The sequence below is a fragment of the Nesoenas mayeri genome (assembly GCF_963082525.1).
Source record: "Nesoenas mayeri genome assembly, chromosome: 23".
Lineage (NCBI taxonomy): Eukaryota > Metazoa > Chordata > Aves > Columbiformes > Columbidae > Nesoenas > Nesoenas mayeri.
The window spans coordinates 5,710,410-5,726,029 of record NC_137574.1 but is presented as its reverse complement, the minus strand read 5'-3'; the positions used below and the strand labels follow the sequence as shown (position 1 = coordinate 5,726,029).

The 15,620-nt window shown below is 47.5% G+C and overlaps 1 protein-coding gene across 2 annotated transcripts in view; it reads left to right on the top strand.

Annotated features, from left to right (window-relative positions):
* KDM5B (lysine demethylase 5B) overlaps window positions 1–15,620 on the top strand; it is a 57,767-nt gene that overhangs the window by 6,580 nt on the left and 35,567 nt on the right. For both annotated transcript variants that reach the window (XM_080358378.1, XM_080358377.1), the window contains exons 2-5: window positions 6,656–6,733; window positions 9,806–9,928; window positions 11,541–11,711; window positions 12,605–12,739. In XM_080358378.1, the coding sequence (XP_080214504.1) occupies window positions 6,656–6,733; window positions 9,806–9,928; window positions 11,541–11,711; window positions 12,605–12,739 (507 nt within the window). The remainder of the gene's footprint in view (window positions 1–6,655; window positions 6,734–9,805; window positions 9,929–11,540; window positions 11,712–12,604; window positions 12,740–15,620) is intronic.

Below are 15,620 nucleotides of genomic sequence, written 5' to 3'. Positions count from 1 at the left end.
CGGCTGCAGTGACCCCGCTGCATCCCTAGCCGGCTGCGGTGCTGCCGCTACGTTGCTTGTTGTTGCCTGGTGCTGCCAGAGCCTCTGTACCTGTTCTGTGCGTGCAGGCCCGTCCATGCAGAGAAGGCTGGTGTGTGCTGTATGGATCCCCTGCTGTCTGCTTTGTATTGATGTTCAAACCCTGTGGATAGTTCCCGTACTCTGCTGTCGGGTGCCAAGGAGCAGCTGGCCCCGATGCTTGAGAATCATCTCCAGTTCACCTGAGCTTTTGTTTGTCTCCAAGTTTGGAGCTGGCACAGAAACACTGGGATGCAGAGAGGTGATTCCCATCACAAGCTCGTCCTTGGCTGCCGTTGATTTCTGGTTGTGTTCTCCTTTGCTAGTCTGCAGTACATAACGGAGCTCAATTTTGTCTCAAATGAGAAATATTCAGCCAAGCTTACATTATCGAAGAGTTCTGTGTGTCGGGTATGTTGCAGCACCCAGGGCCCCTTCTTAGCAAGGAGGAATTCAGTGTTTTTGTTGGAAAAATCGCCTACACTCAGAATGCCCAAGCAAAGCCGGTGTCTCCACAGACGAGGCTGCCTGGAGTTACCAACTAATGGCAGCCTTGTAACAGGGTCAGGGAGGGATTACCTCCCGTTCCACAGGGAGCTTTGTGGCTGACCCACTGACATGGCCGGGGCGATAAACGGTGCTGCGCATCCCATCCTGCCACCCGACTTTCATTCGAGTGGGGTTTTTAATGGAGTCGTAAAACCGCGCGACTGAAAGGGACCTCGTGAGTCAACGTCCGCTCCCTCCCTCCGGATCAGCAATCACCTCACACCTTCGCCAGCGAGATCAGAGATCGGCGAACAAAGAATGTAGGTCACGCTCGCAGGGTGGGCATCCTGGGGAGCGGGGAATCGCTCGAGTTAACTGAATGAATATGTGTTTCCCTGGCAAGAATCGCTAAGATATTCTTTTGGATCTTACTATGAGACGCTGTCTAGCAAAAGAATGGAAGTGACATCCTTTTTTGTGGCTGCCATCGGAGGGATTGCAACTCAAATGCTACTCGCAGTTTTCAAAAGCTGGTGGAAAAAAATAGGAGAGGTTTCAGAAAAGAGCCTGAGGAAAGTCTTTATTTGCGGGGCTGAAAAGCTGGTGCTGTAAAGAGAAGAAAATAGTATTTGTTTGTTGAAAAATGTCTTGAAACGTTGCTCGCAGGAAGCTTTCATCAATAGCTGCTTGGACAGTAAACAAGATATTTGCTTAAAAGTGAAATGGGGATAAGGAGAAGAAAAAGTCAAAGCCAACCAACTTGTAGAACAGCTTCCCAGAGATGGGGTAATTTCTTCGCTTCATTTCAAGGGGGTGGGGGTGGTTAAATTTTAATTAGAGAGTGAGTTTGGATGAGGAGCAAGGTTTACCAGCTGAAATTCTCTGCAGGCTGGGATCCCTGTAGCAACAAATCCGGAAGGAGGAATATCAAACTGGTACAGAAATAGTTCTCCTGACCCTTTGTAATTTGCGTTACTACTTGAAATATTGCTGTGATTCTTGATGTATGCCTCCTGCACGAAGATGCACCGAAGGGAACGAGGATGCTGAAGGGAGTGGAGCATCTCCCGTGTGAGGAAAGGCTGAGGGAGCTGGGGCTCTGGAGCTGGACAAGAGGACACTGAGGGGGGACTCATTCATGTTTACAGATATATAAAGGGTGAGTGTCAGGAGGATGGAGCCAGGCTCTGCTGGTGACAACCAGTGACAGGACAAGGGGCAATGGGTGCAAACTGGAACACAGGAGGTTCCACTGAAAGATGAGAAGCAACTTGTTGGGGGTGAGGGTGTCAGAGCCTGGCCCAGGCTGCCCAGGGGGTTGTGGAGTCTCCTTCTGTGCAGACATTCCAACCCGCCTGGACACCTTCCTGTGTAACCTCATCTGGGTGTTCCTGCTCCATGGGGGGATTGCACTGGATGAGCTTTCCAGGGCCCTTCCAACCCCTGACATTCCGGGATTCTGTGCACAGCTCAATTCATCTACAAAGTTTATAGCAAAGTTTGAAATGTTGATACCAGACTCATCTTTGGCGTGGGTTGGTGTTCAGGTTTATTCTGCTAGGTCTGGTTAACAAATGCACGCTAACGCAGGCAAATCGTTTTGTGTGTGTCTTGCAGGCTTCAAACAATCATGTATGGACAACAGAAAGCAACAAAGTCAGCTCAGATGAGTCTGAGTGGTGTAAAAACTCCTGGGTTGTTTTGGAAATTCAGGTTTGAGGACCTTGCAAGTGGGAATGTCTGTTCTCACAGATTCCCCAGACACAAATACAGAGTGGCGGGGCCGTTGGGCTGGTTTGTGCGAGCTCTTCTCTTCCACTGCAACACTCACGGTGCAGATCAGACTTGCAGAATTAGCCTTGGCATGACCAGCTCCCTCTTGTGGTGCAACCGCAAGGTGGATAAAGGCATTGATTTCAAAACACGCCTCTCTTAATGCTGCGTTCAGTGCACATCGCATTTACCTTAGTAAGTTGTGCTTCATGATGTATGCAAGATTTTGTTGGGGAAATAATATGCTTATTGATGAGAAGTTGAAAGCATCTTGTTTAGGAATTGAGGAATTTGCCATTCTCTGGAATATAAGATGAGAAATACTATTCTCGTTGGTTATATCAATTTTGAGTAGTTCAGATGCTCCATAAAGAACCATTTGTGACTTGAAAATGAATCAGTGATAGGGTGGCCTGTTTACTAGATGTGCTGTAATTTCTCCAAATGGTGAATGGCTCTGTAACTGTCTAATGTCGTATGGAACAGGTTTGTGATAAATGGGATATGCAGTCGTGTGTTTCTGAAGTCACAAGTCTTGTTATAATGATCTAATATGACCTATTCTATAATATATAGCATGAGTTTTCCTCGGCTCTACCTGCTTAAAAACGTCAAAAAACAGATGAAATCCAGCGTTACCCCTCATTAAGTCAATTTACCGGATCTCCACAAAAGTTCTTGCAATGACTTTCTCCTGGCTCAAAATGAAATGCTTTTAAGGCTGTTAAATTTGTGTTTATAGTTGATGGACCCGTCTGCCTGATAGATTGAAAAACCGTCTGCTGAAAGTCCTGTATTGAATAGATCGAGTTTCCAAAGCTGCTCTTTGCGAAGCAGCCGACGTGCCATCGAAGTCTTCTAGTGTGTTTAATGTTCATTCAGTATCATTAAACTTAAACTGCAAGGCGTAGAAAATACCTGTGCTGGAAGCTGGTGTTGTCTGGGGTTGTGTTACTTCTTCTGATCAACTGGAAAACTAGTGCTTTGCTAGAGCAAGTGTCTTTGGCCAAAAAAGCCAATAATTTAATAGAATCATAGAATAGTTTGGGTTAGAGGGACCTTCCCAGCTCCCCCAGTGCCTCCCCTGCCATGACAGGGACATCTGCACCAGCTCAGGTTGCTCAGAGCCCCGTCCAGCCTGGCCTGGGATGTCTCCAGGGATGGTTCATCCACCACCTCTCTGGCCAACCTGGGCCAGGCTCTCACCAGCCTCAGGGACAACAATTCCTTCCTCATGTCCAGCCTGAATCTCCCTCCTTTAGTTTAAACCATCACCCCTTGTCCTATGGCAACAGCCCCTGCTCGAAAGTCTGTCCCCCTATTTCCTATCACCCCCTTTTAAGTCCACAAAGGCTGCAATAAGGTCTTCCTGTAGCTTCTCTTCTCCAGCTGAACACCCCAACTCTCTCAGCCTTATTTCCCAAAACATGCCCCTGTCAATAATAAACAGGAGATGGCTGGAGCTAATCAGTAAATTGTGGAGTAGTATGTTTTTGGTGCACCATGTTGTGAACGAGGTATTTTTGTAAGATAACGCACATAAACAACTTCATTTGCTTTTGTAAGCGGAGAGGACAACCTTGGCTTCTGTCTTGTCTAAAGACAGGCTGCTTTCTAGCAGCGGCTCTGAGGTCTGCGTCTGTCCTGGGGACCCTTATGTCTTTATTTCTTTATGAGTGTGAGATGAATTCTTGCCCCTCATATTCCTGTTCCTTGTACTCATTACAGGATCCTGGTTTAGGGTGAAGCGTTGCCCACCTGCAGACAACCTTGGCTAATTACTGAGCTAAGCCATCACTCAGCACATGCCTCTTTGTTTTCATTTGCCCTCTCAGCCTCAGCAAAGCACTTGGGATCTCACAGCTCTCCCTTCGGCAGTTTAATTTGGTTCCCATGATGTCCCCTGGGTGTTCTGTGTGTCATTTCCACTGTGTCCTCACCTGCTTTGGTCGCCCATCTTCTGTCCCCCAGACTTGTGCCTGATGATGTGACCAGTCGGTTCAGCTTGGAAGTCAGATGTGCTGGCATGAAGTACAATACTTAAATCTTGCCCTGAATGCTCCCACTCATGTTTCTCGTTGTACTTTGGGGGCCATCAGATATCAGGACACTGGCAAAAAACATCAAATGTTTTCTTCATCAGATTTGCAATTTTCATTGAATTTGATGGCCTGGCAAACAAAAATGTAGGGTTAGCTTTACCTAGTTAGTTTAATAACGTCATGCTGTTGGACACCAGTCTTAGTCTTGTGGTTAAAAGAACAGAAAAGATTGAGAAGCGCTGGTTGAGGATTGACTATCCTCTTGATAACTTGTCATCACAACCCTCCTATTCTCATCTAATTTCCAGTTCAAATCTTCATTTCAACCTGGCCTCGTTGAGTTTTGATGTGCTGAAAATGTCTTATAGGATCAAAAAGCTTCTCTTTTATTGGTAATTTAGAGGTCTGGATTAGTCAATGTGTGTTTGATGAAACACGCAGGTTGATGTCGCTCTTCGCTGTTCGGGTTTTCTGTGCTCTCGGTGACTCTTGCATCTTGTTGTGACCGTACCTGGTTCCCCATGGGCTTGCTCTACTGACATGGTGGGGTTCCCATAATCCGGAATTCAGCCTGGCTGTTCATATGTAAGATAATTGCTTTGCAAATCTGCTAAAATAACAAGTATTCTGCCTGTGGCGCTGCTCTTATTGAAGTCGCCCTAGTCCGCAGGTGCTGAGGAAACGTTCTTTTTCCTGGTAGAAAGCTCTTCTCTTACTCCATTCTCAGTAGCTCTGATGCACGTTATCTTTATTCTGTAATTAGTGATAATAAGGTGGCTTTATATGTAATAAATGACTGTCAAGTTTAAATCAAATCTAATTTGGTTTAGTGAAGCTGCGTATTGGCAAACCAATGGCATGTGATAGATGGCAGAGATGTAAAAGATAAAATTGCTTTCTGGTGGTTATTTATAAATAACGCTACCGGTTGCAGGTATTTTGTCAAGGTAGTAATCTTGGTTTTAATTGGTCATATTCCAGCTGTTCCTGAATGTTTGCAAACAAGGAATTCAGAAAATAAGGTTTCTAAAAAATGGTTTTAGTGCAGTTGCTGTTTGTTTTGGAGACGAGTATTTGTGAACACTAACCGCTGCGTTTGTCCTTTGTGAATGTAAAGCCTCTGCTACCAACGTTAGTCTTGTGGATGGAGACGGGCGCTACAGTTTGGATCAGGGTTTATGCAACTTTGGTTTTTTGCGTGGTACCAATGTGAATTTGCTGACACAAATGGCATCCTGTCTGAGTTGGAACTGAGTTGCTGTTATTTCCAGTTAAGGTTCTGGGTGGATTGACTTAGAATCAGAGAGTGTCCTGAGCTGGGAGGGACCCACCAGGATCATGGAGTCCAACTGCTGTCCCTGCACAGGACACCCCACAGGTCACCCCGTGTGTCTGAGGACGTTGTCCAGTCTCTTCTTGAACACTGTCAGGTTGGGCTGTGACACCTCCCTGGGGAGCCTGTTCAGTGTCCAGCACCTCTGGGTGAAGAACCTTTTCCTCATGTCCCACTGCCCCCCCTGGCACATCTGCTGCCATTCCCTGGGCTCTGTCACTGTCCCAGAGCAGAGCTCACCCTGCCCCTCCTGCTCCTGCTGAGGAACCTGCAGCCCATGAGCTCTGCCCTCAGGCTGCTCTGCTCCAGCTGAGCAAACCCAGGGACTGCAGCCGCTGCTCATCCGGCTTCCCCTCCAAACCTTCACCAGCTTCGCAGCCTCCTCTGGACACTCTGCAGCAGCTTTATCTCCTTTTCCCCTGTGTCCCAGCCCTGCACACAGTGAATGCTGCAGGTGAGGCCGCCCCAGCGCAGAGCAGAGCGGGACAATCCCTCCCTGCCCGCTGGCCGTGCTGTGCTGGGTGCACCAGGACACGGGGCCCTCTTGGCTCCAGGGACACTGTTGGCTCATGTTCAACTTGTCATTGACCAAGTTGAACATGAGCCAACAGTGTTGACTTGCAGAGCAGCAGCTCTTCCTGGGATTCTGCTCTCACTGTCCCTCAGCTGTTGTGCGATTCTCATTTGGCAACAGACCTGGGTCGTGAGGTGGGGTCTGTGGCCTGTTCTGCACCTTCAGCTGCCCCCCTGGGGAGGGTGGACCCAGAGCTCACCACAGCGGGTGGGATGGGGTGGCTGATGGGTGCGTGCAGGGTGGCACATACTGTGACATTTAGGCCTGAGGAGGGTCTGGAAGCCGCAGAGACCTCTTCATGCTTTGGGCCTCAACATATAGACCGGCATATAGAGAATTTTCCATTATCTTCCTGGTCTTTTGATGAAGCTCTTCTGTTTTTTCCAGGACTGGCAGCCTCCATTTGCATGTGATGTTGATAAGCTTCACTTTACACCAAGGATCCAGAGGCTCAATGAACTGGAGGTAAACTGGAAAGCTGAATGTTGCTTCTACTTGAAAATGTTTAACTATTTTTGTGAGCGGTGGCGTTTTCCAGTGACTGTGAGCGGTGTTTGACGTGAGCTGGCGGCACTCGGGACCTCCGAACATCAGATTTTAATCAGCACAGAAACTCATCTATTTCAGAACTTAGTTAAAAACATATCAAGCATAAAAAGTAAAGTTAACGCTCATTGAAGGAATGTAATTCAGACCTTTTCCACACAGAGGTGCTTATAAGTGCTTGAACTCAAATTTTCAAGTGCCATGGATTTGTGTCTGCGTTTTGCACACGTGCAGCATCTTTGAAAAGTAGGAGAGATGAAACATTTACAGAGTGCTTTAAAAATAACAAGCCATTTGGAAGAAACAATTGCAAAATCTGGATTCAGCTGGTGTGAAATTTGCTGGTTGCGAGCACTTTCATTCACTGCTTCCATGAATTCCAGCTAAAATAAGTGATTGGAGGGGGGTCCCGCTTAACTCGCTGCTGGTGCGAGTTGAAAGGACGGGGACTCTGCCTGATTTTTGTCCTGACACTTGATTTCACAGAATCCCAGAATGTCAGGGGTTGGAAGGGACCTGGAAAGCTCATCCAGTGCAATCCCCCCATGGAGCAGGAACACCCAGATGAGGTTACACAGGAAGGTGTCCAGGCGGGTTGGAATGTCTGCACAGAAGGAGACTCCACAACCCCCTGGGCAGCCTGGGCCAGGCTCTGACACCCTCACCCCCAACAAGTTGCTTCTCATCTTTCAGTGGAACCTCCTGTGTTCCAGTTTGCACCCATTGCCCCTTGTCCTGTCACTGGTTGTCACCAGCAGAGCCTGGCTCCATCCTCCTGACACTCACCCTTTATATATCTGTAAACATGAATGAGTCCCCCCTCAGTGTCCTCTTGTCCAGCTCCAGAGCCCCAGCTCCCTCAGCCTTTCCTCACACGGGAGATGCTCCACTCCCTGCAGCATCTTGGTGGCTGCGCTGGACTCTCTGCAGCAGTTCCCTGTCCTGCTGGAACTGAGGGGCCACAGCTGGACACAAGATTCCAGGTGTGGTCTCCCCAGGGCAGAGCAGAGGGGCAGGAGAACCTCTCTGACCTACTGACCACCCCCTTCTAACCCCTCCCAGGTCCCATTGGCTTCCTGGCCACAGAGTATGGGCTTGGACACTGGCTTTGGATGCTAAAAAATAAAGATCTGTGTGGATGTGAGCTGGTTCAGAGCTCTCTTAGGAGCTTCAAAGCAAGCCAGTCTGAATAGGCATGGCCTTTTTTTACCTTAAAAAGAGAAAATGTGATAACAATTAAATGTGTAAAAGTCTAAGCTACTACTGTTCAACACAGCTACAGTCCAATTGTCCTGCTGTGTGAACTGCTGTGCAAACAAACCAGTCGGCTTTCCCTGTCCTGACTGGTTTACAGCCATAAAAATGAAACAATGTAGTTGGGAGGGGAAAGGTCTAATGAAACCACTTTTTTTTGGGGTGTATTTTTGGGGGCTTGATTTGTTGGTGCTTGACCAACCTCATTGACTTTTATGAAGACATAACAAGATGGATGGGTGATGGCAGAGCGGTGGACGTGATCTACCTTGACTTGAGTGAGGCATTGACACAGTCTCCCACAGCATCCTCACAGCTGAACTGAGGGAGCGTGGTCTGGATGAGCGGGGAGTGAGGTGACTGTGAACTGACTGAAGGGAAGAAGCCAGAGAGTCGTGGTCAATGGGCAGAGTCAGGTGAGGCCTGTATCCAGTGCAGTGCCTCAGGGGCAGTGCTGGGGCCGGGATTATTCAATATATTCATCAGTGATTTGAACGAGGGAATAGAGTGACTGTCAGCAGGTTTGCTGGTGACACCAAGCTGGGAGCAGTGGTGACACTGGAAGCTGTGCTGCCATCAGAGACCTGGACAGGCTGGAGAGCTGGGCAGGGAAAATGTAATGAAATAGAACAAGGGCAAGTGTAGAGTCTTGAATGTGGGCAGGAACAACCTCAGGTTCCAGTGTAAGTTGGGAATGACCTATTAGAGAGCAGTGTAGGGGAAAGGGAGCTGGGGGTCCTGGGGACAGCAGGGTGACCATGAGCCAGCACTGGGCCCTTGTGGCCAGGAAGCCAATGGGACCTGGGGTGGGTTAGAAGGGGGTGGTCAGTAGGTCAGAGAGGTTCTCCTGCCCCTCTGCTCTGCCCTGGGGAGACCACACCTGGAATCTTGTGTCCAGTTGTGGCCCCTCAGTTCCAGCAGGACAGGGAACTGCTGCAGAGAGTCCAGCGCAGCCACCAAGATGCTGCAGGGAGTGGAGCATCTCCCGTGTGAGGAAAGGCTGAGGGAGCTGGGGCTCTGGAGCTGGACAAGAGGACACTGAGCGGGGACTCATTCCTCGGGATCAATATGGAAAGGGGCAGTGTCAGGAGGATGGAGCCAGGCTCTGCTGGTGACAACCAGTGACAGGACAAGGGGCAATGGGTGCAAACTGGAACACAAGAGGTTCCACTTAAATATGAGAAGCAACTTGTTGGGGGTGAGGGTGTCAGAGCCTGGCCCAGGCTGCCCAGGGGGGTTGTGGAGTCTCCTTCTGTGCAGACATTCCAACCCGCCTGGACACCTTCCTGTGTAACCTCATCTGGGTGTTCCTGCTCCATGGGGGGATTGCACTGGGTGAGCTTTCCAGGTCCCTTCCAGCCCCTGACATTCTGGGGTTCTGTGAAAACCATTGTTTTCTTTATGGTTTATTTGTAATAAAATCATAATAAACGATTACATTTATTAATGTAATAAATCCAAGCCATGCTGCTAGTTCAGTTAGTTTTCAGCCATAATATCTCATTGCTTGTTTGTTCTCAGAAAGTACTTTTCTAAATGCAGCAAAAATTAACAAAAAATTACTTGAGGAAGGGCTGGATTTTTTGTCTGCATACAATGTAAGGGGAAAATGCAGAATTACATTAGAGAGAGAATAACCAGACAAGGAACTGGGGCTGCAGCACAATAACCGCTGGGATACAACAGCTTCACCTGCAGTTACAAGCAGTTTTTGTTTGTTTCTTCTTTCTTTTTCAGGCTCAAACTCGTGTCAAGCTGAATTTTCTGGACCAGATTGCAAAGTTTTGGGAGCTTCAAGGATGCACACTGAAAATTCCTCACGTAGAGAGGAAGATCTTGGATTTATTTCAGCTTAACAGAGTAAGACTATTGCAAGGGATAAACTCTTCCTAAAATGTTGTGTTATCTTAGTTTCTGGGATGGTATCGTGGTTGCCCAAAGGAGATTTTGGAGTGTATCTGAGCTGGAAAAATTATAGTTTTGTTTAACCTAATATAGCTAATGTGACAAAATAATAGGAAATATGGGTGTTTTGATGTGAGTTAGAAGATAAAATTAAATATCCAACTCTTCTTTAAAGCTGAACTTGGATAGAAACTGGTCAAGAATAAACTTAAGCTTAGCTGAAGGAACCTTCTGAATAGTGACAGCAGTGAGGAAAACATTTTTTCCTTAGAAATATGGGAGGAAATATCCAATGACTTTAAACTTCCAGAGAAAAATGTAATGAAATAGAACAAGGGCAAGTGCAGAGTCTTGAATCTGGGCAGGAACAACCCCAGGTTCCAGTATAAGTTGGGGAATGACCTATTAGAGAGCAGCGTAGGGGAAAGGGAGCTGGGGGTCCTGGGGACAGCAGGGTGACCGTGAGCCAGCACTGGGCCCTTGTGGCCAGGAAGCCAATGGGACCTGGGGTGGGTTAGAAGGGGGTGGTCAGTAGGTCAGAGAGGTTCTCCTGCCCCTCTGCTCTGCGCTGGGGAGACCACACCTGGAATCTTGTGTCCAGCTGTGGCCCCTCAGTTCCAGCAGGACAGGGAACTGCTGCAGAGAGTCCAGCGCAGCCACCAAGATGCTGCAGGGAGTGGAGCATCTCCCGTGTGAGGAAAGGCTGAGGGAGCTGGGGCTCTGGAGCTGGACAAGAGGACACTGAGGGGGGACTCATTGCTGGGGATCAATATGGAAAGGGGGAGTGTCAGGAGGATGGAGTCAGGCTCTGCTGGTGACAACCAGTGACAGGACAAGGGGCAATGGGTGCAAACTGGAACACAGGAGGTTCCACTTAAATTTGAGAAGAAACTTGTTTGGGGTGAGGGTGTCAGAGCCTGGCCCAGGCTGCCCAGGGGGTTGTGGAGTCTCCTTCTGTGCAGACATTCCAACCCGCCTGGACACCTTCCTGTGTAACCTCATCTGGGTGTTCCTGCTCCATGGGGGGATTGCACTGGGTGAGCTTTCCAGGTCCCTTCAACCCCTGACATCCTGGGATTCTGTGAGGAGTTTCTGTATTCTGATAGGGCATGGAATTCACTGACTCCCAGGATCTGTTCTTTCTGTTTCTTTTAGTTAGACTCAACATCAACCAAATACAAACTATTTCATAGCACTTGTTCCAATGAGAACTGTTTGTACTGTGCTAGAAAGTGGGATTGGAATACAAAGTAGAGGCGTGGCGAAGTGCAGCCAAATTCTCCCAAGTGGACTACATTACTGCTCGGGCGTTTAAAGTTGCCGACTTGTTTGTAAAGCAATTCCAAAAGTTTATGCTTCCTGAACAGGTGTTATGGTACATGTTTCCATTATTGCATTTAAACAATTTTTGTGGTTTTGTTGTTGTGTTTTTTATATTTTTAAATCTGTTTTTCTAACCTAAATAGCGTTTGTAGCGCTGTCTTTTCTTTTAAACTAGCGGTACTTTCCTTAAATGCTAATAATTTTAGTGTTAAATATATATGACCATTTTGTTTTCACTTTTTAGCTAGTTGCAGAAGAAGGAGGATTTGATGTCGTTTGCAAGGACAGAAAATGGACCAAAATAGCCACAAGAATGGGATTCGCTCCTGGCAAAGCCGTGGGTTCGCACATCCGTGCCCATTACGAGCGCATTCTGTACCCTTACAACTTATTCCAGTCCGGAGCGAGCCTCTTGGTAAGCTATATTCAACTTAATTGAAGTGCAATTAGTTTAGCAGCCAGCCTGTTAGTTTTGATGTATTGATGGAATGTTTCCAAAGTCCGCGTTTCGTGCTTTGTGGCACACAGGTGACAAGACGCGACCTGCGGCGTCAATGGAAGCGATCTCTCAATCAGTCTCTAGAACTACCTGAAGGGCAGTTGTAGCCAGGTGGGATTGGGCTCTTCTCCCAGGCATCAGCAATAGGACAAGGGGCCATGGGCTGCAACTCTGCCAGGGGAAGTTTAGGCTGGAGATTAGAAAGCAATTCTGTGCAGAGAGTGGTCAGGCATTGGAATGGCTGCCCAGGGAGGTGCTGGACTCACCGGCCCTGGAGGTTTTTAAACTGAGATTGGACATGGCACTTAGTGCCATGATCTAGTAAACGGACTGGAGTTGGACCAAGGGTTGGACTTGATGATCTCTGAGGGCTTTTCCAACCCAGTCCATTCTGTGATTCTGTGAATTCGGAAAGCCGTAGATAAGCTTTTAATCAAAAGGGAAGGTTTTAGAATCAGTCTTCAAGTTGACCTCTTACTGCCCACTTTAATGCTGCCTTTTTGTATCTTCTGTCTGCGGTTTATTGAAGCATCACGATAACGGACATTCAGACTCGCTGTGAAGATTCCTTTGTCGTTTTGTCAAATGCAACAGTACTTTATTCACATATGGTTGTAGGTCCATCTCTGATATGACAATTGTGACTCGTTCATATAGGTCATGTTACTGTTGTCATCAATACTATGTTTATTAACTCAGCGCAGTAATTATTAAAACCCTGTCTATTTTCTTCACGCGAACCAGGAAATTGTTCTACACAAAGTTTGCATTAGAAGCAGAAATTAAGCGATCGAATTGTGTGTCTCTAGTGTTTGCAGAAGCCAGATCTCACCAGTGACACAAAGGACAAGGAATACAAGCCCCATGATATTCCGCAGAGACAGTCGGTTCCGCCGTCTGAGACTTGTCCGCCCGCCCGTCGAGCAAAACGCCTGCGAGCAGAGGTGAGAGAAACCGTCTTGATAGGTGAATGCTGCGTGGGATCCTCGTGCCATGGCCGTTTGCCCGGCGACGCAGCACAACCGGGGCCAGTTAACGTCACGGGACAGACGTTCTTTCGATCAGATCGCTAAATGTATATGCTAAATGTATAAGCTGTTTAACTTTGTCATTGCTTAACATACCTAAATACTCGTAAATGTGTAAATTATAAGTAGTGTGGTGAGGGTTGTGTGATAATTTAAAGTGTTGCTGTGGTTGGGAGTTCTGAAAGGCTTTTCTGCTGGAGCTGTTCCACTTACACAGTAGTTACGAGTGTGTACGTTGTAATAGTGTGTTTAGTATAATTACAAATAATGTGGGGCTCATAGATTAAAATACAGGTGACAAATTATAGAAGTGAAGCTTGTGTTTTGCAGCTTTGATCTCTGCTGTTTTCCCGGAGGACAGGAGCTGTTCTTTAAGTGTCTTGGGAGGTTTCTGTAAATCTTCCATGAGTTTCAGCCAGATGTTACAGCACAGAAGTTGTTTGTTGAAACACAAGCATTGTTGTGTTTCCGTTTTTACTGAGTCCTATCAATTCTCCATATGTTCAGCAGATAACATAAGGAAAAAATTGCATAACTAAGTCAGTATGGTGGTGTACAGTCAAACGGGATTAATCTTACATGTGCTTAAGGAATAATATTTATTTGGATAAGCATAATTCCAGTGTAAGTTGGGGAACAACCTGTTAGAGAGCAGAGTAGGGGAAAGGGAGCTGGGGGTCCTGGGGACAGCAGGGTGACCATGAGCCAGCACTGGGCCCTTGTGGCCAGGAAGCCAATGGGACCTGGGGTGGATTAGAAGGGGGTGGTCAGTAGGTCAGAGAGGTTCTCCTGCCCCTCTGCTCTGCCCTGGGGAGACCACACCTGGAATCTTGTGTCCAGTTGTGGCCCCTCAGTTCCAGCAGGACAGGGAACTGCTGCAGAGAGTCCAGCGCAGCCACCAAGATGCTGAATGGAGTGGAGCATCTCCCGTGTGAGGAAAGGCTGAGGGAGCTGGGGCTCTGGAGCTGGACAAGAGGACACTGAGGGGGGACTCATTCCTGGGGATCAATATGGAAAGGGGGAGTGTCAGGAGGATGGAGCCAGGCTCTTCTCGGTGACAACCAATGGTAGGACAAGGGATAATGGGTACAAACTGGAACAGAAAAGGTTCCACTTAAATGTGAGAAGCAACTTGTTGAGGGTGAGGGTGTCAGAGCCTGGCCCAGGCTGCCCAGGGGGTTGTGGAGTCTCCTTCTGTGCAGACATTCCAACCCGCCTGGACACCTTCCTGTGTAACCTCATCTGGGTGTTCCTGCTCCATGGGGGGATTGCACTGGATGAGCTTTCCAGGGCCCTTCCAACCCCTGACATTCTGGGATTCTGAGCCATATTTTAGGAGATCACCACGTGTCTCTTGCTGGCAAACTGTTCTGCTGTGTTTTCGATCCTTTCAGACTGACGTCCCCTCCTGAGTTTACTATTTCTTTTGTTTGAGCAGGGGAGGCTGTTTCCCAGGAGAGGGTCTTATTAGCGCTGACATCTCAGGTTAGGAAGGTCACGATTGCCTCTCTTTGTTTATAATCTAGATTTCTATTTAAGTTCATTTCAGACTCCCTGTTAACTCCCATTGTTCTAGTCTTACTCTTTATTACTACCAAGTAGTACAGCTTAGTTGTGGCAAATCCTGCCTTTAATTACTCTTAGTTAGTAAGCTACAATTAAGGTTTTCTAAAGTTTTTCCACTCAAATACTGAGTTACAAGTGAGTTTATAATTCTGAGAAAACCTCTGTAGTCTGGAAGCTGCCATTTGAAGTCTCTGCGGCTGAAGGATGCCGGTTCTCACGGGTCCTTTCAAGTTGAACAGCGGGGCAAATAGAGACTAAAATTCTGTCTGACAGGGTGTGAGGTGACACTGACTAACAAAGGGTTCACGTTCGTGTCATTGCTGTGAAAGCCAACAGCCCACACGTACCCAAAACACAGAACTGCCCTGTCAGCTCTTTCCCTGGGCACCACTGATGTCATGCGCCTCATTTTTGTGGCAAGAAAAGACTTGATTAAGAATAGAATTGAAACATATAGAGCTAAAGCTGAGTGAAGCGACATGGGTGGACTCACTTAGGGAGGAGCTGTAGCGCTTAAGACAACAATTTCTAAAAGTTAAGATCTGTTAATGTGTTTCTATTTCATTTCAGTGCAAGTTGATTAAATCAATTTTATTCGTCACTGAAGCTCCACACAGTTGATTTTTGCGCTGACCGGGTTGCAAAGCAGGAATGTTTGGTTAATGCGTCTCGACTTTTTGCTTTAACAAGATATACAAGGATTTGTCTTAAATTGCAAACGCCAGGTTCATTCTTATGGTTACTGGTTTGGCGTTTCTTGCTTTTCAAAGGCATCTACTAAAAACCTTGAAAACAAGTGAAGTGTAGGAAAGAGTAGTAAATTATACTTACTAGCAAAAAATGCAGCCTGTGGGATAAGTGTGAGCTTGCAGGTGTAAGATAAGTACACAGAACCCCAGAGTGTCAGGGGTTGGAAGGGACCTGGAAAGCTCATCCAGTGCAATCCCCCCATGGAGCAGGAACACCCAGATGAGGTTACACAGGAAGGTGTCCAGGCGGGTTGGAATGTCTGCACAGAAGGAGACTCCACAACCCCCTGGGCAGCCTGGGCCAGGCTCTGCCGCCCTCACCGGGAACAAGTTGCTTCTCAAATTTAAGTGGAACCTCCTGTGTTTCAGTTTGAACCCATTGCCCCTTGTCCTGTCACTGGTTGTCACCAGCAGAGCCTGGCTGCATCCTCCTGACACTGCCCCTTTCCATATTGATCCCCAGGAATGAGTCCCCCCTCAGT